The sequence below is a fragment of the Eutrema salsugineum genome, unplaced genomic scaffold, assembly GCF_000478725.1.
Source record: "Eutrema salsugineum unplaced genomic scaffold, Eutsalg1_0 scaffold_11, whole genome shotgun sequence".
Taxonomy (NCBI): Eukaryota; Viridiplantae; Streptophyta; class Magnoliopsida; order Brassicales; family Brassicaceae; genus Eutrema; species Eutrema salsugineum.
The window spans coordinates 5,708,751-5,732,256 of record NW_006256901.1 but is presented as its reverse complement, the minus strand read 5'-3'; the positions used below and the strand labels follow the sequence as shown (position 1 = coordinate 5,732,256).

Sequence of the window (23,506 nt, the reverse complement as noted above, 5' to 3'; positions counted from 1 at the left end):
ATATCTATAAAACATAAGGTGTAACGAACGAACATAACTCAAACTCTTCCTTTTGGCATCTCGACAATGGATGTATTTACAATAGATGTATTTAGAAAAACTGTACAACATCAACAAAGAAGAACCTAGTTTCGTAATGCAGTAGTGATAAATTAATACACATATATTTATAACCACCAATTGAGTGGGTTTTGTACAAAAATTTACGTTTAATAAATAACAGGCGGCCGAGCTACGGGCTTCAGCCCTAAACCCTAAAAAACTTACATATTAACAACTGGAAGAACATCTAAGAAAAAATAAACAATATAGATGATTAAAAAATGTGATCACAAAATCAATAAAAAACATATTATCAAACATATCAATTACAAAACAAAAATAAAGATCAAGTACTAACCTAACCAAACAATAGATCCGTGAACACTGTTGGAATAAACTTGAAAGAAACTTGAAGTGCAAGTTTCCTAATCCTAATCAAAGTGTATTTCTAGAAGGTTAGAATTAGAAAAGGAAAATTTAGGAGTTATCTAAAAGGAAATTTAGGAGTTATCTAAAAGGAAATTTGTTTATCTATTGGAATTAGGAGTTAGCTAATCCATTCTCTATATAAGGAGTTGCAGAGTTGTTGCAAACACTTATGAGTTGAGAGAGAGAGATTTGAGAGCCTTTAGTTTTTGAGTGATTTTTCTAAAGGTTAATAAAAGAGAGTTATTCTTTTACAAATCTGTGTTCTTAAACTTCTTTGAATTCTATAATTGGTATCAGAGCTTCAGGTTGTTGCTCAAGATATGGGGGATATCGTTCCTAGTACTCGTACAAAAGCACTGAATACTTCCTCAATCCATTGCCCTATGTTAAACTCAACCAACTATACCGTATGGGCCATGCGGATGAGGGTTTTGCTCAGAGTACACAAGGTCTGGGAGACTGTTGAAACAAAGGCGGCCGATGGTGAGAAGAACGATGTTGCTATGGCCCTGATTTTTCAATCAGTACCCGAGACACTCATTCTACAGGTAGGAAAGTTAGACACGGCGAAAAAGGTATGTGATGCAATCAAATCAAGACTTGTAGGAGCAGAAAGGGTGCGAGAGGCAAGGTTGCAGACTCTTATGGCCGAGTTTGACAAACTCAAGATGAAGGACACAGAGACGATAGATGATTTTAGTGGAAAATTGTCCGTAATCTGCTCAAGGTCGGCTGCTTTAGGAACGACTATTGAGGAACCGAAGATTGTCAAAAAGTTTCTCAAAAGTCTTCCGAGAAAGAAATATATACACATGGTAGCTTCACTTGAGCAGGTGTTAGACTTGAACACCACAAGCTTTGAAGACATAGTCGGAAGACTAAAAGCCTACGACGAACGTATTCGAGAAGAAGAAGAAGAAGAAACGCAAGATGATCAAAACAAGCTCATGTACGCAAACATGGAACCTCAGGAAAATCGTGACTACAGTGGAGAGAATAGAGGCAGAGGTCGAGGAGGACGCTTCTATAGCAGAGGACGAGGTCGTGGACGATTCAATGGAGCCAGAGATTTGTCAGAGATAACATGCTATCGATGCGACAAAACAGGGCATTACGCTTCTAATTGCCCTGACAGACTTCTCAAACTTCAAGAGACTCAGGAAGACGACGACGTTGATGACACACATGAAGCTGAACGACTCATGATGCACGAGGTGGTGTATCTGAATGAAAAAAGGGTGAAGCCAAACGAATTTGAAAAAAGCCGTGAAGGAGACAATGTTTGGTATTTGGATAATGGTGCTAGTAACCATATGACTGGAAACCGAAATTACTTTTCAAAGATTGACGAGACAGTCACAGGAAAAGTAAGATTCGGCGATGACTCTCAGATAGACATAAAGGGGAAAGGATCGATCCTCTTTGTCAGTAAAGATGGAGGAAAAAAAGTGGTTGCTAATGTCTATTTCATACCAGATTTAAAGAGTAATATTATCAGTTTGGGACAAGCAACAGAGGCTGGATGTGATGTTCGGATGAGAGGAGATTATCTGACATTACATGATCAAGATGGAAGACTCCTTATGAAGGCAAACAGATCAAAGAATCGTTTATATAAAGTAATCATGGAGGAGTCGCATGGAGCTGCATTGAAGCAGGTTTTGAGGTATTTGCGTGGAACTCTCAATTTTGGTGTTGAAGATTTCTCTAAGGAAGATTTCAAGTTTAAAGGGGAGATTGTTGGAATAAACTTGAAAGAAACTTGAAGTGCAAGTTTCCTAATCCTAATCAAAGTGTATTTCTAGAAGGTTAGAATTAGAAAAGGAAAATTTAGGAGTTATCTAAAAGGAAATTTAGGAGTTATCTAAAAGGAAATTTGTTTATCTATTGGAATTAGGAGTTAGCTAATCCATTCTCTATATAAGGAGTTGCAGAGTTGTTGCAAACACTTATGAGTTGAGAGAGAGAGATTTGAGAGCCTTTAGTTTTTGAGTGATTTTTCTAAAGGTTAATAAAAGAGAGTTATTCTTTTACAAATCTGTGTTCTTAAACTTCTTTGAATTCTATAAACACCACAGCCGTCTTGAGATCACTAAACAATAACCCTGCAAAAGAAAAAAACGTAAAAAAGAAGAAGAAAACAATAAGAACAAAACACAAAACTAAAGCTAGAGATGGTGGCTAACATATTAGAAAAACAAACAAAATAGATAAAACGAAAAATACAGAAGCATGATTCATAAGAATAAATATGTCTTACTCAAGAAACAAATATACATCGTAAGAACATAGAAGACAGACTAAATACCCCCATTATTTGGTCAACCTATAATCAGAAAAACAAACAATTTTATTAATAATTAACAAAGAACCATGAACTCTCAATGTAGTTAAAGATGAACTCACTTGTATGAGAGTATTTTAGAGGTGTCCTTCGATGAATGAGAAAAAAGTAGCCAAGACATAATTTCCCAACGACGACGATATTTTATTAGGTAAACCTGATTTCAACCTAGGTTTAGGTTAAATCAAGGGCTTGGATATCAAAAAGCTAAACGAACTAAGCTAAAACGTACGGCTAACAAAACTTACACAAAACCGATACGCTGAATGAAGAGAAAGAATGTGTTCACAACTTCAGTATCCTTCTCGGAAGATCAGCCTACAACAAAATAGCAACAACAACATAAAAAAAAAAAGCAAGCAAACTAAAAACAGGAATCAAAACAGCGTAGAACACAAAGAAAACAAAGAAACTCTTGCATATGAGAAAGTTTAACCTAGGGTTTTTCTAAAACGATATGGAAGAATGAATATATATAGGATACGTATTTATATAGGTTTTCAAGCTTAGGGTTTATATTGTTAGGGTTTCATTTAGGTTACATAAAATAATTAATATGGGCCGATGACATTCAAATCTACGCGTTTAGGGCTTATATTGCTAGGGTTTGGAGTTTATGTTGTGTTAAATAGTTATATGAGCTGACGATATTGATGTCCTCGAGTTTAATTAAAAAATTTTGGTTAATATTTTCGGAATTATTTTTTTTTTCATTAAAGGGTTAAAAAGTAATTAACCAGCTGAAACTCAATGAGAGGTCTCCATTGCTTATTTTGAACTCGCTTTTATTATATATGATTACATAATTAGAATAACAATGCATTATTCTAATATTCAACATCTAGTACGAAATGTAAATATTAAAGATGTTGAATTAGGGGGTAATGATGTTTCGAATGGTGAGTATGAAGACAATGATGATGATAACGTATCTACAAATGTTGTTATGAACTTGGATTCAGAAAATTCTGACAACGAGCATCAAACGGTTCAGTTAATTTTGTATTCAGATAATTTATTATTTAAGCATAGAATGAATATACAATTTGTTTAGAATAGCTTGAGTGCAACATTCCATTGGCGAATACGCCATGTGGACATCTTACATTGTATTCCTCAGTGAAATGTAAACATTTGCCCCCACGTTTCGAAACACTAGTATTAATATCAGTGATGTACAAGTAAATGAGATTGTAATTTTCCAAAAAGAAATGTTTAAGTCCAACTCATATTTTAACAATCTAACAATGTGCCACATCTTTCTTTAATTAGTAGTTATTTAGAATAAATAATATATATAATCAACATTGTAATAAATGTCGAGAAAATACTTTAGAAACATATTTTGATCTAATTATTTTATCCTAATTAAATCTAAATATTGCAAAATCTCGAATATATTTTCTTTTAAACGACTGATTACTACTTAAAACAATAATTATTTTAATATTTTCATAAGTAAAGAAATTAAATAGAATCTTGAATGCTTTCAACAATTTTGAAATTTTGTTATCTTTTCAACAATTTCTTTGTACATTTTTCAACCAAAAGAAATAATTAATATGACTAGTGTTTGTGAAAAATAATGTCCTTTCTATGTGAAAATTAATTGATTTCATATGTCGTCTATAGAATTGTTTTACAGGTACGGTCTCCAGAAGGTTCCAAGAAGCCTGGAACAGGCCACCTGTCCCTTGGCTATCTGTATCTAGAAGCGTAGGCCATATTGACAGATATAAATAGATTATGAACTGAGGGTTAGGAGGAGTGAGGGGTTATTACTTCATTGTCTTGTCTTAAGATCACTAATCCGGAGAAGGCAAAACTATGAAGGAATGATCCACACAGATACTGGGAGCAAAACTATGAAAGAATGATCCACACAGATAGTGGGAGGAAAGCGCTTAAAAATCAGATAAAGGCTTACTCATTTTTAGAGTTCCTCATTAATCCTTCCAACGAGTTGTATCCAGGATATCAATTCTCTAAATAGTTCATTCATGTAGAAAGGTTCAATAGATGGTCATCACTTGGCTAAGGTATAGGAGAATATATCTTAAGTTAATAATTAGGAACAAAGCTTGTGTGCTTAGATTTGTTTGGCTATTATTATTTCAAACTGGATCAGTTTGGGTGGCTTGATACAAAGAAGAAGTTCAAATTACTTTCAAAGGATTTTTAGAAAATATGTTTCCAACATGTTTCAATAGATTCTAGTTCTGAAATGTTTTTCTTTAAAAAAAAAAATACTATAAGATATCGCTAATCTATATGTCTATTTTTATCCTATTTTAGAGTAATTTCAAAATGAAGTTGGATTTTACTCCAACCTACTCCATCTTTACTTTAATATGGAGTGATGACTAAAAAAATGGGATAAACCTATTTTTTACTTCATATTTAGAGTAATTCTATTAATTATTCTACTTTTGGGTGAAATATAAAGTGAAGTTGGAGAAAATTTGGCCTTAACTCCATTTTTGTAGTGACATACTAGAAAAAAAGTCAACAATTTGAATATATGATATACTCTTTAGTTCTTACAACAAAAAAAAATGTTATTTTGAAACATTTCACACATGTTGAAAAAATTAGTAAAAGTTTTCTATTATCCCTTATTAATATACAAAATAATTTTTAACTTTCTAATTAATGCACAAAAGTGATAATATCAAAAATTAGATTTTTGTTGAATTTTGCATTGAAAATACAAAATGACTCAAACAAAAACCAAGAAGTCTTTTTGTTTTTTTACCTACAAAAACCAAGAAGTCTTAACATGACATTTTTTTCATGAAACTGGAGAGAATACAAAATAATTTCAACACAAATTTAGGAATCTGGTTTAACTTCATCATATTTCTATGATTTACAAAGATTTGTTTTTTTTTTCTCATTTATGATATGCTCATGTCGGAGAATTTAACAAATCAAAATTTCTAGATAGTACCCAAACAAGATCAAAAAATTTCATAATCCCCAATGGTCACGTCTCATTTACAAAATATAATCATGTGAATAATTTTGGGTTACTAACAGATGAAACAGATTAATCAGACAAAACTGTCGGTAATATTAATATGTTCACTAATATATGAATAGTGTATAAAGCTTTTCACCAAGACTTCAAGGTGATAAGCTCACTTGTTAACTGAAAAGAAGGTATAATAATGCATATTTGAACCCAGAATCCACTGCAAATGCAAGTGCTAACTCAGATTCTATAAACAACAAAGGCAAAGCAATCATAATATATAGTCTATCTGTAACCATCTAACTGATAAGAAGTAATCACGAAACAAGCTCAATTTGGACAACAAAAAACCTAATGCAAGCTGAATTGAGCAACATAACTCAAATTCTGAACAAAGAAAGTTTGTAATCTCACAAGATAGTATCATCATGAAGATTTCGCTGGAAACGCTTAAGGTGAGGGTACCTTTAGAATCTAAGATATCTTCCTTGTTTCTCAGCATATCACTCACTCTTCCTTCTCATCTGCACAACATACAAGTATGATTTATGAAATTCATTGAACAAATTCTTCATATGTGCAATGATTTGCACCATGGGAACATCACCGCAAGAAACACGCAAAAAGAGAAACCAAAGATTTGGCAAAAACCTAACACCTAAGACAAAGAGATGAGATTCTATGGAGTATCAACAACAAGGTAATGTACCAGGAGATGAAGAAGATTCTTTTGATGGAGTTAGCCATTGGTTCTATAAACAGAGAAGAACCTAAAAGCAGAGTTACTTGTGATTTATCGAAAACTTGAATGCTGATCAAATTCAGAACACTCAACATTATATAGGTCACAAATCATTAACATTAAATCAGTGGACTCATTTGTAATATATTGGTCATATGATCCAGAGCTTAACCATGCTCTGGAGTTGTTTTGTGATTCTATGATCCGACCTTAGAGCTCAAGTCATTGATGATCCCTTAATCAAATTCATGAAACAAAAGACATGATCCGTGATAAGTAACATCAATTTCTCAGAAATCCACATTTATTAGAAGATATATCTTTTCATCTCCGAAACCGGCTTCCAAAATGGTTGTAACCATTCGTGAAGCAGATTCAACACGAGTGCAGGTTACAAGAAATTCACCCAAAAAAAAAACATAAAATTCATATTTTTCCACTAGTTAACTGAAAAGGTAAAATCTCTATCCTTAGAAGCTAGTTTGCTTCATTTTGAATATCATCAGACTTGTAAAAGATGATCACTGAATTGGCCTAACGTTCTTGATTTCACTAAGGCATAACTCAAGAGATATCTTTCAAGAATCTTCTTTAATGGTGTTAGGATCACCTCTTGTTTACAACCTAACAGGAAAATAACAATAACATGTTATGACTGTGGTGCCAACTAATCCTCTTCGAGACATCCCACTAAAGAGTTCCATGCCATCCTCTACCCTTTTACACTTGCACAATCCATTTATATGAGTACCATTAGTCACAACGTTAGGGAGAATATCTTTGCTAACCATCAAAGTAAACATCTGCTTGGCCTCCATTAGACGGTCTTGCAAACAAAACCCGTTTATCAATGAGCTATAGGTGAAAACATTAGGAGTTATAGACCTTCTGATCATCTCCTTGTACAATTCTTCGGCCTCCAAAAGCATTCCCTCTTTTACAAACGCATCGATCAACGCATTGAAGGTGACTGCATTGGGGTTGATTTTCCTCTCAATCATATTACTAACTAGTCGAGAAGCATCACTCCATCTTCCGTAGTTACTAAGGTATCTTATGAGTGAGTTGTAGGTAAGAAAATCTGCTCTGACTCCTTTGTTCTCCATATCTTTGAATAGGTCGAGTGCATCATTCACATCTCTGTATTTGCAAAGACCATCAATGAATGTGTTGTAGATCACAACACCAGCCTTTATATCCCCTTCCTCCATCTTCTTGAGCAGATTTAGAGCCAAATTAATATCACCTCTCTTACATATTCCATTAACTACTGCACCGTAAGTTACCAGATTTGGTCGGCAACGTTTCACAACCATCCGTTCAACTAAAGCCACTGCTTCGAAAACTTTTTTTGTTAAGAAAAAGTCCATGGAATAGAGTTGTGAATGTCACTGTGTTAGGTTTATATCCCATCTCAACTATTTGATCAACCAAAGCTACTGCATCTGAAATCCTATTAGCGTGACAATATCCATTGAGAAGTGAATAAAGCGTGACTATATCAGGATCATACCTGTGACATCCCGATCCGGACGCGGACCGGCGATATCAATCCTAAGTCTCCCCAACCGCCCTTCCCAGTGAGCCCAACGTCCTCTCTAGGCACGTGGGCCCAACGTCCTTTCTCTAGGCCCGTTGGCCCACCACTGTCCGACGGTCGAGAGTCGTTAGTCCGAAAAGCTTGTAAGACTTGTCTACTGTCCCTTCAATCACCACATGATCTTTCCTTGTGCTTTGTCCTCACTCGCATGGTACCGCACGGGATGTTACAATTCTCCCCGACCGTTAGTCCGGAAAGCTTGTTAAAGTTGTCTATTATCCCTGCAATCACCACATGATCTTTCCCCGTGCTTTGTCCTCATTCGCACGGTACCACAGAGTACTTCCCGGTAGGTCACCCATCCTGAGATTACTCCAGCATCAGCACGCTTAACTCTGGAGTTCTCTCAGCACAATTGACCGGAAAAGATAAGTGCACTTTGTTGACATAGGTAGCCAAATCAATTCTTATAAGTCTTTCCATATACTGGAAATCGGGATGTTACAATACCCGAGTTTCATCATCTTACCAAGAATAGCTAAACCAAGAGAAAGTTAGGAGCTGCAGCAAAAACAGTTAATCAAGATACTGTAAGTAAAGAGATCATGTTGAATTCTCAACTTTTGTATCTGCTCGCCTAGAGAGATGACAACATCGAACTTCTTCATCTTGGCTATGGCACTCAACAACTTGTTGAACTCAATAATGGAAGGAAATGGACGACTTTACCATTTCACTGAACAACCCAATTGCATCTTCTAACTTAATATCACGAAGATGTGTATCATTTTTCTTAACTTTGTAATAATCAGGGATAGTTTCTCTTATTTGGAGGTCATAGAAGGGCTAGAAATTGTATTGTTCACCGCTATTTCCAAGTTGCGCTTGTAGGCAGTGTATTTCAGATTTGATGTAACACTTATAACCTTAATGAATGTTGCATTGTCGGTGGTGGTGGATGGTATATGATCGATGGTACATGGTGCATTGTATATGGTGGAGGTGTATCAATGTACCATAGATGGTGTATGGTCTATGGCGATGTGGATGATGTTTGATCGATGGTGGATGGTGTTGGAATAAGCTTGAAAGAAACTTGAAGTGCAAGTTTCCTAATCCTAATCAAAGTGTGTTTCTAAAAGGTTAGGATTGGAAAAGGAAATTTAGGAGTTATCTAAAAAGGAGATTTGTTTCTCTATTGGATTTAGGAGTTAGCTAATCAATATCTATATAAGGAGTTGTAAAGTTGTTGCAAACACTTATGAGTTGAGAGAGAGATTAAGAAAGGCTTTAGTTTTTGAGTAATTTTTCTAAAGCTAATAAAAGAAGTTGCTTTTATTAATTCTTGATTTAAGTCTCAATTCTATAATTGGTATCAGAGCTAAATCGATCTCTAGAGTTATGGTAATTTCCTTGTTAGATTAGGAGGTATCTAATTCTAATAGGAAAAAGAAAGTGGCTTGGCAAAGCTGTGCAAACCACTATATATATGTAAGTCATTAATGATGTTGCATCTAAGAGTATTTGGATGCATCAGTTTTGCAAAGACAGAGGCTCAACACTTGAAGAAGCTGGATAATAGATCACGAGTACTTGTTCATTTAGGAACGGATCCGGGATCAAAGGCGTATTGGTTAGTTGATCCTAGAACTAAGAAAATAGTTGTGTGCAGGGATGTGATCTTTGATGAAAGCAAAGACTGGAAGTGGGGTGAGAAGGAAATTAGTAACTACACTGGAATTTCTGTAATCGGTTTTGGAGAACACAATTATAATAACTCAAGGGGAGATGACCATGATCTCGAAGAAGAAACAGAGGAGAAGGAGGAAGAGAGTTCCAAAGAAGAGGTCACTGAGCATGAAATACAAGTTCCCAAAACCGAGACAGAGATGATCAATCAAGGAGAAGAAGCCAAACAAGGACTAAGGAGATCAACAAGTCCAAAAGTAAGACCGAGTTATCTCGATGACTTCGTCACTTTGGCCAAGACTGATAGTTAACACCTATTGCTAGCTATAAACGAAGAGCCATGGGATTGCAATGAGCAAAAGGCTGATATCTTAACCAAGGCACTAGGAAGAAACAAGTTCAAGGAGATGAGAGATCTCATTGGAGTTTTAGGTGTGTCACAAAAGGATTTCAAGCTTAAGGGGGAGAATGTTGGAATAAGCTTGAAAGAAACTTGAAGTGCAAGTTTCCTAATCCTAATCAAAGTGTGTTTCTAAAAGGTTAGGATTAGAAAAGGAAATTTAGGAGTTATCTAAAAAGGAAATTTGTTTCTCTATTGGATTTAGGAGTTAGCTAATCAATCTCTGTATAAGGAGTTGCAGAGTTGTTGCAAACACTTATGAGTTGAGAGAGAGATTAAGAAAAGCTTTAGTTTTTGAGTAATTTTTCTAAAGTTAAATAAAGAAGTTGCTTTTATTAATTTTTGATCTAAGTCTCAATTCTATAGATGGTGAATGCCACTGAATGGTGAATGGTGTTTCGTATAGATCTTAAATTTATGATGATTAAGGGTGATATTTAAACATCAAAGTGCCTATTTTACAAAGCTTTTTTAAACTATCAAGTTCGCAAATTAATGCTTCTCAAAGTACCTGTCTGAGCAATTTTCTCTATATATAAGTATGTTTTTATACAAATAAAGAACTATACAGAAGAGGTTCTTCTCCCCTAAAAAAAAAATTGGAGATCATTTCTGAATATGACTCACTCTGATCAGTCAAATGTGCACGAGAGAGATCGAACCATTCACATATGTTTCCCCATATATCAACTTTTTTGAGGCCATTGAACTAGAGGGTTCATTAAACAACTTATTTCAAAGCTAATTCTGGTGATTCTGGAGTCCAGTTATACAATATTATGGTATCAGATTCCAAAAGTACGTATAAGTTCGTAAGGAATTATCTTTTTTTTTTTTTGTCTAACTTTCGGTCCCAAAATATTATTTATTCTTTTCCTTGTGGGTTTCCCCACAGATCTTGTTCCTTATTAATCTTATCCTCTTCATTTCTCGAATCTCTCTCTCTCTCTCTCAGCATGAACCCTAGTTGCCAAGGAATAAAGTCACATGTTTCTTCGACCACAAGACTCTTTTTCTTCTTGTCATCTTTTAGCATAAAGGAATCTATCTTTTCCTCTTTGTTCCCTATATTAATTGTGAGATCGAGAGGATACCCCTCACAAGAAAATATTGGTGATCAAAATCAGGAATGTCGAAAGTGAGCTTTCTTGAGCTGCAATACAAGCTCTCTAAAAACAAGATGTTGAGGAAGCCTTCAAGATTGTTCTCTAGAGACCGAAAGTCCTCAGGCTTGTCTTCACCAGGATCCGGAGGCGTCTCTCAGCCTACAATCAGCGAGATGAGACGTGTTTTCAACAGGTTTGACTGGGACAAAGACGGGAAAATCTCTCAGACAGAGTACAAGGTGGTGCTTAGAGCGTTAGGACAAGAGAAGGCGATTGAGGACGTGCCCAAGATCTTTAAAGCAGTGGATCTGGACGGTGATGGCTTTATTGACTTCAGGGAGTTTATAGAAGCGCACAAGAGAAGTGGAGGGGTTAGATCTTCGGACATAAGAAACGCTTTTTGGACTTTTGATCTGAACGGCGATGGGAAGATAAGCGCAGAGGAAGTGATGTCGGTTTTGAGGAAGCTTGGGGAGAGGTGTAGCTTAGAAGACTGCAAGAGGATGGTGAGAGCTGTTGATGCAGATGGAGATGGATTGGTTAATATGGAAGAGTTCATGAGGATGATGACTCAAACTATTAACATTGTCTGAAACAGAATCTCTCTTTTCTCTCTGTTCTCTATTATTGTAATCAAAGTTTCATTATTTATACAAATCTAATTTCAAAACATGAAATCCTACAACTTTGAACCGACATGATCTCCAATGCTCCACCAGTATAGGACCAATGATAGATTAGATAAAATGCAATAGTTTATTCAAAAGTTAGTATGGTGGAGAAACACAAACTTTATACTTCATGTAAAAGGGTCTATAGAAGACGAAATTCTATTTCATTCCCAACTGCTCGCAGAGTTTTGGAGAGCTATACATGATGGGAAAACGAAGCCACGGAAAACGCCGGTCAAGAAACTGAGCTCTACCAGTAATCGCCACAAGAACATTTACCATCTCTGAAATGATGGAAACGTTTGATGTCTCTCACAATCAACTCCCTACCAACCATTTTGGACATGATCTTGATATAGTTGTGACAGTCCCCACAGACACGTATATTCTTCAGGATTGTGAGGGACTTTCGAGCCGGCGTGTTCATGAGACCATAAGCAATCGCTAACCTCTCGCCGTGGTGGAGCAGTGCCTCTTCTTTGGCCTCTTGGTCAATGTCATGCATAACCCATCGGGTGTCGGGAACATAAACCGGTCCCTTCATTGCAGCCATCTCCTTTGCTTTATCCTTGTAAAAAGTCTGATTCCGAAACTCGAGGATCCTACTTTTACTAGCAACCATACTTGTGTCCTTGAATGATTTGGGTGGAGGGGTGGGAATTTTGTGGATTACAGCCTTTGAAGGGTCAAGATCAACCATCAAATTCTCTGCAAACTCTTCTAAATCGACATCTCCATGTAGCTTACCATAGTTCTTCATGGTTTCCCAGAAATCAGCTGTGGGTTTAAATGGAAGCTCGTGGATGTACTGCTCTGCCTCAACAAAATGACCGCATTTTCCAAGAACATCTAAGATACCCAAATAATGTTCTGTTCTTGGACTAATCCCAAACTCGTTTTCCATCGAATCAAAATGCAAAAACGTTTCTTTTACACCACCCACAGTAGCACAAGCCAAGAAAACTGTAAGAAACGTTTCTTCATTTGGTTTCAAGCCTTGTTTCGTCATCTCCTCGAACAAATAGCAACGCATCATCTCCCATTCCGTTATCACAATACACACGCATCATCGCATTCCAAGAATCCATATCCTTATCAGCCATGTGATCAAACACTCTCTTAGCATCAGTGACACTCTCACATTCCCCGAACATACTATTCACCACATTGTTCAGTTTCGGATCGCCTCTAAACTGAGACCGCGGGAAATGATCATGTACCTTCTTGGAATGCACAAGCGATTTCAGATTCGCACAAGACTCAAACAGGAAATAGAAGCATTCTTAGGCAAAGCTCCCTTATCAAGCAATTCTATAGCATCTGTATATCTCTTAGCTTGCACAAACGCAATACCTCTTCGACAGTAAGGGGCTATCACATTCACACTTGGTCGCTGCGGATAATACTGGCTCTGAGAGATTTTATGAACATTCTGATACTGGCCATGATTCTGATAATTGTTACCGGATCCACCGTTTTAAGGATTGTGACCACCGTGTTGAAGCCTGTATCCACTGTGTTGAGGATTTTGTGGAGTCCATTGATTAGTGTTCGTCTGAATTTGGAAACGCTGAGAATCGAAGCCCGGAGGTGAATATGGCCTTTAAGGCGGCGGAGACTGAGGATTCCGGTGATAATCGCTCGTGACGGCGGATGTGCTCAGGTTTTTGCTCGAAATTGAGTTCAGGTGGAATTGAGAAGATATCCGGGGAGAAGACGAACGTACATGAATCAGAGAACGGGTTATTACAAGCTTCTGGCTCCGTGCGCAGCGAATCGCCATTAGAGAAGACATTTCTTCAAGTTTTTGGAGCAGAAATGGTAAAAAGGCAAAAACCCTGTGGAAACCAGTTGATCGATCAGAGACGAGAATAACGCAGGAAAGAAATAAGAATTTTTAAAACAATCCTTCAAGTATCCAACGTTTACAAGTTTAGCCCTTTTGTTCCAAAAATTAAGAACAGCTACCCAGCAAACTTGAATATGTGCAATACAACCCCAGATGGCCGATACAAACCTGCAGACAAAACTATGTATGTGAACATCCAAGATACAACCTACAAAATAGCAAAGCAAACTCTGCTCTCTCTGGCCTCTGCCTTGTCTTTTATTGAGTATGCGAAAATATCATAGTTGTCATAATTTGAAAATATTGAGTAAGCAAAGTCATCTAGTGCTATTACACAATTTGAGGTTATTTGTTTTTACTTTGATAATGTTTTAAAACCAACTCTCTGAAGATTGAAGACAGAGGAACTCAAGCTACGATGATAACATACACTAGAGATACATTACAGTGTGTTGATTTATGAACACAAGTAAAAGATATATATATCTATCTACAGACTTATTTTGATTACTCTCAGGTATGTTAGGTCGTAGTAATCGTCACTCTATTTACATCTTCCGCATCCTATACAACCCCTCTCTTCTTCTCTAAACACATCTATTTCTTCACATTACGCGTGTACCTTGCTCGGCTTTTCCCCCAAGTTCATCATCATAGTCTTGAACGAAGTAAGCGTTTCTTGAAACCAAGATTTGAGTTCTTACGGGAGGAGGAAGTGGCGTATGGTTGGCCATTGAGAGAACCTGCAAATCTGATATCCCAGCCTTCGATGTTCTTTGGAACACACGAGTCGAACAGAAACTGCCCGAGAACGCTGTGAGCGTTTATGCTCGTTGGTTGGATCGTGCGGAAAGAGGATCTTTCTCTCTGCTCTTCTTGCGAAGACGATGATGGATCGTTGTTGTTGTTGTTGCTGCTTTGATACGGCACTGAGCTTGGTAAGAAAAAGTGGTCACATGGACCAGTGGCTACTCTTATTAGGCTTTGGTTAGAGTTCACAGCTACTTTCTGAAGGTCGCATATTAACTCAGAGATCTCATCATGCGTGCGAGCTCTCTCTCCAAGCTGTCGGATTTTCTGTAGGTGAACTGATATGGCCTTCTCTAGAAAGTTGGAGATAACAGCCCGGTATTGTATAGGGTTATGTGTGTAGTGTCCTGAAGCAAAACAGACAAAAAAAGGCTTAGACTTTGTAGCATTGAGAATCAAATTGAGAAAGCTATGTCATGACTAACCTGCATGAGGAGAATTTTTCCACTTGACAACTTTTACTTCTCCTCCAAGTTCCTGTAATTGATGGGTGAAGCTTGAAATCACTTGGTGAGGAGCAAGGTCATCATTCTCCGAGCACAAAATGAGATATGGAGCCCCAATTTCCTGGAAAAACACAGAAGGAAAAGGTATCTTATCTAGCTAACCAAATTGAGAAGCCAAATTCAGAGACCTCGGTGGAAACTTACAACCGATGAGTAGAGTGCCTGCCAATACTCACTGCGTTGGGATTCAAATCTTGTAAGGTATAAACCGTCAAGCCCTGAAGAAATCCCTTTGGCCAACCAAGATACTAGCCTTGAAGGACCAGACATTCGCCGTATGGTGGGATGTAGTGCGAACTTCACATTCAAATCACTCGTGAAATCCAATGGGCCAGAGTCGTAGAGATGTCCAGAGAGACAGTTTTTAACCAACTGGCTATCATCCTTCACATTTTCGAAAAAAAAAAAAATGGTGGATGAGTTGAAATTGAACTAAATGACCTGAAATTTAATGACTTGAATAAAGCTGTATCAAAGTCAATTCTCACCAGATGAATTTGAGCTTCACAATCATCCATGATCAACTGCATTGTACAATGTTTATAGCGGTTTTTAGAATATGATTGGAGAAAACATAAACGAGCACAAAAAAAAAAATGCTGAAAGATTAATCCTTTTAAAGCTTGCCTGTAATACTTTGTACATGCAAGCTTTAGGAGCTCCAGAGAAAGCTAGAAAGATAACAGGACATGGTCTGGTCTTTAGCTCCTGAACAATAACAACACATCAAACCAGTAAGCAAAAACGGTCTGAGAATTCATTAAATTACTTAACCAGAACTTTAAAGATGAAAACCCAGAAAAGTTTAGCCGGAATCTTACCTCAACGAGCTCAGCAAGAAGGTGAAATGCTAGAGATAGAGCCATTTCTGGGTAAAACCTGAAAGCATCAAACTAATTTAAGAGATTCTCATACAGTATCAAAACTGGAATATCCAAAAAGCTAGATATGGAATCTTGACAAGAATTGCAAAAAGAAACAATAAAAAAAAATTCCTTGAATGCAAAAAACAATTTCTCATCTCTTCTATCCAGTTTTTGTTTTCTTTTCTCAACTGGCCAAATCGATTTTGAAGAAAAGCCTAAGAATTAAGGGACAAAAGATTCAAATAATGCTGTTTTTACAAAACCTAAGCTAAAACAAAACCATTGCTTTGCTAACTACAAGAGATCCACATCTAAAAACTCCGCTTCCTCTTCTCGAAATTCTCCGATTTGCTTTGTCGTCGGCAAAATTTAAGTCAGAGAGAGAGAGAGAGAAAATCGAATTCAAAGAAAGGAACTTACGCAGTGAGAAAATCAGCGCGGCAAACAAGCGAATCCCAACCAAGAGAAGAGTAGAGATCAACGAAATTCGTGAGATGATTCTCGCTAATCGAGCTCCAAGCGAAGATCACGACGACGCCGTTAGATCCACCGTCGTCCATCTCTTTATCCGCCTTCTTCCCCCAGTAGACCTTTCCTCCGCCGATCATTTTTCCGGCAACTGTTAGCTCGACGCCGAAACTCGGTCTGAGATTTGGTGAATTTTTTATGAACCACTCGAAAAAGTTGAGAGATCTTTGAGATTACGGTGGTGGTTGTTATCACCCACGTCAGATCGTTTCTGTGTGTATATTACCTCTGGCGTAGTTTAGCACACAGGGGTTTATCATGCGCCTTTTCATACGACGTCGTTTGCCACGTCATCGGCACTTACCGTGGAAGTAACGGTCAAATACAATAAACAGATTTTTTTTTTTTTTTATAAGGGTTTGATTGAATATATTAAAGACATCCTAAAGTAGTGCGTAACGGAAGTTGACGAAAAAGTAGGGATAAAAATGACAGTATGCCCCTTGCTCCCAAAAAGTAGACATTGCTTTTTCTGTGGTGGATAGGGACCACACAAACTTAGCTAAGCGCAGACGCTACCATCGTTTCGACACAGTAGCAACACAAACTTTTTGCTTCTTATTTGCCCGCCCAAAAGATTTTTGTCGTGTTGTAAATCTGTACGGATAGGTTTAGTGGAGGGACCCTTGGGATCAAATAAATAAGACGAATATTTCCATAAACCGCCGCTAGTAAACAATTGTTCTAAGGTTTGTCTTTTCTTGGTTTCGAAAGTATAACTACTTCTGAGGATAAAGTATGACTACTTAACATATGTAGTTGGATATTTATGACCTCTTGACCTTTGTTTGTGTAGATGGCAGGAAGACAAATGGTGTTGTTGGTGAAAGGAAAATGGTTCGAATAGACCAACGGAGTGTGGACTTTCCTTACGGACCGCAGAGGGAATACTAAAGCGGTTTTCCTAAGCTCGCAGATGAGTTTTCGTGAAGCTGTGAAGCTCGTTAAGGAGAAACTGGGTATCAAAGAAGATGTGGGCGTAACACTTACTTTCCAGTGGCCGTCATTCATGCTGATGGACGACGGCCGCGACGCACCACCTGTGCTGATGTCTTCGGATGATGAAGTGTCTCTTTTTGTGGAAATGAGATCGGAAATCGACCAGCTGAATCTGTGCGTCACCACAGATGACAATACAGACGATGTTGTGAGGGTTCTTGGAAGAAATGAAGAAGCTTTGGTTGTCTACGGCATGACGGAGGAGGATGGCGCGGCCGGTGACGGTAAGCAGACTATAATAGCTACTTATGGAATAGTCATTTAGATGTGATAGGTAGTCTGTCTACAACGTTTGAGTAGTCAACTATGAAAGACTCAATATACTAATAGAACATAGTTAACTACTTCGCGGGTAATATCATAAAGTGATTTAGTAAAAAACTACTGACGTAGTAGTCGACTATATTGTGCAGATCCGTATGAGGAAGAAGATTGTGAGAGGCTGGATGAGTTAGCTGTAATCAGTTTGGCTGGATAGGAGCCGGACTTTGTGAAGGATGATGATTTCCCCGGTGAAGGTATCCATGAAAATGTGGATGATGCTGGTGAGGTACTCGTCGAGGACAACAATGAAGCTGCGAGGGCTCGAGATAAAAGGAAGGCTAAGGTGCCGGATGGTGAACCTGGTTATGTACCGGCCAGTCAAGGCTTGGAAAAAGGAGAGTGTAGCCGCCCTTCAGGCAGGTACAGTTGCGCAGAAGAAACTATTAATGGTGTTTTCTCTGAGACGGAAGAGGTGCCAGCTATGTTTGGAAGGGATGCTCCGCCGGTAGTGGATGATGTTTCTGATGATGGTATGTAGTTATATATATATAGTTAACTACCTTAATAGATGTATACCAATGTTTCTGATGAAGTTCAACTAATTGGATTTTCAGGGATAGACAGTGCTTTGAGAGACATGCGATACGAAGGCGATAGAATTTTTGTTGGGAGAATTTTCAGAAACAAAGTGGAGTGTAAAATTAAGTTGGCTATTCACGCCATCAATAAGAAATTCCACTTCAGGACCCCGCGTTCAACACCAAACTACATGGAGTTTCTTTGCATCAATCCGACATGTCCTTGGCGGATATACGCTTCCCTCATGGATGCCACTGGGAACTTCCAAATTAAGAAGGCGAAGTTGAAGCACACATGCCCCATTGAAGACCGTCGGAAATATCACAAACAAGCGACAACACAAGTGATTGGTGAGCTGATCCAGACACGATTTGTCGTGGGAGAGAAAGGCCCCAGCCCAATCGAAATCCAGCGAATCATGCTTCAGGAGTTCCAGGTATGATAATTTTTGTATTACCTCTAGGCAGTGTAGTTGGCTACGGGTAGTTGTATATTTGGGGACATAAATGATGTACCGGCCTTTCTCGGTTTACGAAATGTAGGTCAACATTTCATATTGGAAGGCATGGAGATGCAGGGAACTTGCATTGGAGAAAGCATTTGGATCGGTCTCTGGAAGTTTTGCATTGCTCCCTTCTTATTTGGAGAACCTACAGAACTCTAACCCTGGGACAGTTTGCAAAACTGAGTTCGGAGTGGACAAAAATGGTTGTCAAAGATTCAAGTACCTATTCATATCGTTTTCTGCATCAATTGCTGGACTCCCATACCTAAGGCCAGTGGTGATTATTGATGGTTAGTTGCTAACTATTTATAGACGACTACGTTGATAAGTAACTACCCATGATACATAATAAATCATAAATACTTCTCTATTATTTCAGGGACTCATCTAGTTGGCAGATATGGGGGCTGTCTCATATGTGCTAGTGCTCAAGATGGAAACTTTCAGATCTATCCAATTGCATATGCAGTTGTGGACAGCGAGAATGATGCATCTTATGAATGGTTTTTCAATTGCTTGAAAACTATCATTCCCAATGATCATGATGTTATGTTTGTTTCAGACAGACACGAGAGCATCTACTCTGGACTAAAAAGGTGTGAGATAATGACCTATTACATGCCAAAAAGTTACTTACATATAATTGTCTATCAATAACCAACCATTTTCGTATATTAGGTGTACCCTGCTGCCGGTCATGGGGCGTGTCTTGTTCACTTAGCAAGGAACATAACTGCACGGTTTAAAGAAAGTCGGCTACCTGGTCTGATGGTCAGAGCTGCTAAAGCATATACCGTGTACGAGTTTCAACAGATATTTGCAGATCTCCAAAGCGTAAGTCCTGGCTGTGCGAAGTACTTACTGGATTTAGGGTTACCACACTGAACGAGGGCATACTGCATCGGCGAATGGTACAACGTAATGATCACAAACGTTGCTGAATCTCTCAACAAAGTCTTGAAAGAGTGTAGGGAATTTCCATTAATCTCAATGCTTGAGGCCATACGGATGAGTCTAATCAGCTGGTTTGTAAGGAGAAAAGCTGCATCCGCCGTAGAGCAACATTCTATCAATCATAAAGTCCGTGACATGTTGGACGATAACTTCTATGATTCCACCGAGTTAAAGGTAAATAATAGTCGATTACTGGACTATCGGATACCATTAAGTAGTTCCCGTTGTATATTTGTAGACATTTACTTATATCTGACTATGTTGATGTGTAGGTGGTTGTGGTCGGAGAGGATGAGTACGAAGTTTACAACAGACAGGGGGAAAGGTTCGAAGTGAACCTTGTTTTAAAGTCGTGCAGCTGCAGGGAATTTCAAATGCTTCTCATACCATGCCGTCATGCAAAGGCAGCTTCTTCGTGCAGCAAAACTGAGTTAGATAAGCTCGTGGGGGAGGTGTACACCACAAGGTACTGACGATCCCTTTATGAAGGAGCTTTCCATCCAGTACTAACTCCTGTAAGTTCTGGTGGGACCGAACTACTACCACCATTGATGCGCCGACCCCAGGGCGGCCAAGGAAAACAAGGATCCCATCCTGTGGAGAGCTGAAGGTAATAATTATTTGTTAGTTAGTAGTTGTTTGTGGAGTAGTTGACTATATCACTTGTGTTCTACACGGGGGTCGTAATCGTCTACTGACGTTCTCTAACTTAACAGAGGCGTTCAAGGAAGGCGGTGAGGGTTTGCAGCAGGTGTCTTGGAAAGGAACACAAAAAAATGAAAGGTAAGTGAAGTGGCATGGGTTATGTTGGGATGAGGCAGAGTAGAATCGGATATGATGCACTTCAAATGCAAGTTAAGGGTCTACATTTTCTGTGGTTCTTATCTCCTGCTAATTTGAAGCTTTTTTGGAACTATGCATCCTAAAATAATTTATTGGATCGTGGATACTGTTTTGTAATGCCTCAGCTACTTTCCTCCCTTAGTTATTTTGTTATTTTTGAATTTGATACTACGCATCGTAAAACATGTTCTTTTCCTTTTGGATGTGATTACTAATTGCCCTTACGCATTTTGAATCTCGATTAAAACATCGTATGATTGATAGTTGTCAACATCTTGTACCAACATGATGTGCTCGGCACTAATCTTGGCATTTTTTGAGGTAGGACATACAATACCATCAATGAGGAGTAAGCATGCCAACTTGAATCTGGTAGCTTTATCTTTGTACGGTCGGCCGGCAAGGGTAGTCGCTATCCATCCAGGGATTGCATTCCTCTCAGCACCAAACAATTCAATGGTATATTTATTGACCTTGTCTTCCTTCAACTTTTTCGGTAGTGGTAAATTGGAGCAATCTAACCCCGTCGTAATAGCAAACTCCCTGATAGAAAAGTGAATTGGCTGGCCAGCAAAGTGGCACCAAAGCTCTTTTTTTTTTCTTTGTAACCAACTGCCTCGACAAAATGAAATGAAGAAATCTGACTGATGATGCTATCTTGTTGCCTGCTTCAATAAGTTTTCCAAATTGGGACAGCGAGAGCTTCTCCATATGGTCTTCTTCCAAAGCATGACTGATTGTGTCGAGATAAGGTAGCTGGAAGTAGGTATTCACCTTCTTATTCGCCGGTTCGTTGCCTAAGGCAAATAGTTGGTCCGGAAACCGAGTCATAGCTTGTCTTCTGAAAAATATATAAATGTCTATAAGTCACTAACTACCGGTTGTAGATAATAGCCAAAAATTAGCTAAATGACTACTAGTAATCAAATAACATATTCATGTATACACCATTTACGATCGAGTATACAATCGAATTCGACATAGACTGGCTTGTGATAAAATAGTTGTTTACTTGTAGATGAATTTTTATAATATCAGACCAAACGAAATTCGGGTGTCACCCCGAAATCCCTAGAATCCCAAGTTAGAAATAGTTGAAAACCAAAACACAAAAACCTAGATCTGTAATTGGGGAAGAAACGATATCAAATTACGCAATAAACTATATTTACCCATTCAAAATATACGACTATTAGGGTAATTATATACTAATAGCCACTGAAATTAGAATATGAGTTCGGTTTTCCAAGAACACCCGCTGCGTACGGCGGCGGCGGCGAAACGGGATCTAGAGGATGGGGAACTACAATAAACGGTGAAAAGAGGTTACCTGAAAAATTGAAGGGGTCGGCGCGACAGAAACGGCGACTGGGTCGTCGTTATCGGTGCGGCGGAGGCGGTTCCGACGCAAGAAAAAAAACATTCGGTGACTGGGTGTCTTTTTAGGTTAAAGGAAGGCGTCGGGGAAGATGAAAGATAACAGGGAAGATGAAAGAGAAGAGGGGTTATAAAGAGAGAAATGACAGTTGCAAATAAGTTCGTGGAGTGAGAGAAGAAAAGGAGAAATAGCAGACGTGAACTTATGAAGGGCAGTAAAGGAAGTTTTAATTGCGGTTTTTTTTGCATTTAAAAAAAAAACGGTTATCAGCGCATACAGCAGTTGTTAGCAAAAATAGAAAATATTTTCTCCTCCTGCTTAATGGTTAACCAAATAAAATGCGGCTAAGATTACAGGTTCCCAAAATTAATCGCACTACAACATTTAGTCTTACATTAATTAATACAATACTTATAAGCTAAACCCAACTGATAATAGTCAACTACATCAGAAACTGGTAATAGCTAACTAATAATAGTCAACTAATAATAGTCGAGTACAACGGATATGCCCGACCAAATTAGGGGTCTAACGAGAATTTTGCATGGTGGTAGTAAACGTAGAGGTAGCAGTGCTCACAGTACATTGGCTGATGCTTCAAACGGCAGTTGGGGAAATCAACAGCAATATGGGGTAAAGATGTATGACCATCAGGGACCACCATTTTCTTGATTAAATCCATTACTTGCTCCCCAATGGAGATCATATGCTCGATTGTTGCTCTCTAACCAAATACACGGTCTAACATATCCAACCCTATTGGGTAGTGCCCAACAGCGGTAACACAGATTGCCAGCATTACAGTCGCCGCTTCAACTCCACCTTTAGAGGCTTGGTTCAAAAACCTCAGAGAACCTTCGATATCATTAGCAGCCATTATTCTGCTCATCCCACGGAGATATAGTGCAATTGGATTACCTGAGTTAATCGCTGACTCAAATTAAAAAGGTAGGGTAGTCCTGAATTAAACTCGGCCTCTTGACGAAAGCTGATAGGTTAATAACCCTCGTCACAGATGGATCCTTGAATGTTTGGTTCAGGAACTTACATGATGACGCAAACGAGCAAGCGTCTTCTGCAAATACCGTACCAACTCTTTTGAATATGCCAATGACTGCATCACGAATATGCGGAAGCACATTATTTGCCACAGGATTGAGATTGGGGTTTGCTAGGCTCGAGATATTCCTACAAAACACAACAGAGAAAAGAAGTTAACTACCAAGTGACAGTAGCCACCTATCATGAAAAGTAAAGTATTTGGTGTCCAGTAGTTAACTACCCTTTTCAGAAATGAAAATGACTATTGAAAGTTAGTAGTCGATTAATATACGCAAATGGTAGTACTCTACTATGTGTGTGGTATAATTGAAAGGGTTGAAATAGAGATCTAGTGGGTGAAGAAGACAATGAAGCTGGCACACAGTGGAGCTGAAAATCCTTTAAAATGACGCGAGCACTCTTTATATTGACTAAAAAGAGCTAGGA

At 38.2% G+C, this 23,506-nt stretch overlaps 5 protein-coding genes and 1 pseudogene across 5 annotated transcripts; 3 read left to right on the top strand and 3 right to left on the bottom strand.

The window, feature by feature from the left end:
- Window positions 1-791: 791 nt before the first annotated feature.
- Window positions 792-2,237, top strand: LOC112089769. The gene has a single exon (XM_024160524.1). It carries the CDS (start codon window positions 792-794, stop codon window positions 2,235-2,237), a length of 1,446 nt encoding a protein of 481 aa, XP_024016292.1.
- A 4,911-nt stretch (window positions 2,238-7,148) lies between these two features.
- LOC18025865 lies at window positions 7,149-9,059 on the bottom strand (annotated as a pseudogene).
- A 2,169-nt stretch (window positions 9,060-11,228) lies between these two features.
- Window positions 11,229-11,938, top strand: LOC18025864 (calmodulin-like protein 1). Its single transcript, XM_006409471.2, has one exon. The coding sequence runs from the start codon at window positions 11,290-11,292 to the stop codon at window positions 11,857-11,859; it is 570 nt and encodes a 189-aa protein (XP_006409534.1). The 5' UTR covers window positions 11,229-11,289; the 3' UTR covers window positions 11,860-11,938.
- A 105-nt stretch (window positions 11,939-12,043) lies between these two features.
- On the bottom strand, window positions 12,044-13,739 carry LOC18025863 (pentatricopeptide repeat-containing protein At2g15690, mitochondrial). The gene is given in 3 exon segments (XM_024160666.1): window positions 12,044-12,961; window positions 12,963-13,222; window positions 13,225-13,739. Coding segments are annotated over 3 exon segments (1,542 nt in total). The 5' UTR covers window positions 13,733-13,739; the 3' UTR covers window positions 12,044-12,187.
- Window positions 13,740-14,145: 406 nt separating this feature from the next.
- LOC18025862 lies at window positions 14,146-16,669 on the bottom strand. The gene is made up of 7 exons (XM_006409469.2): window positions 16,389-16,669; window positions 15,924-15,981; window positions 15,730-15,810; window positions 15,591-15,626; window positions 15,247-15,486; window positions 15,022-15,163; window positions 14,146-14,943 (listed from the first exon to the last, which is right to left on the bottom strand). The coding sequence occupies exons 1-7, from the start codon at window positions 16,574-16,576 to the stop codon at window positions 14,438-14,440; spliced, it is 1,251 nt and encodes a 416-aa protein (XP_006409532.1). The 5' UTR covers window positions 16,577-16,669; the 3' UTR covers window positions 14,146-14,437.
- A 743-nt stretch (window positions 16,670-17,412) lies between these two features.
- On the top strand, window positions 17,413-20,270 carry LOC112089768. Its single transcript, XM_024160523.1, has 8 exons — window positions 17,413-17,751; window positions 17,974-18,289; window positions 18,374-18,774; window positions 18,881-19,133; window positions 19,223-19,389; window positions 19,522-19,697; window positions 19,815-19,971; window positions 20,070-20,270. The coding sequence occupies exons 1-8, from the start codon at window positions 17,413-17,415 to the stop codon at window positions 20,268-20,270; spliced, it is 2,010 nt and encodes a 669-aa protein (XP_024016291.1).
- The last annotated feature ends 3,236 nt before the right edge of the window (window positions 20,271-23,506 follow it).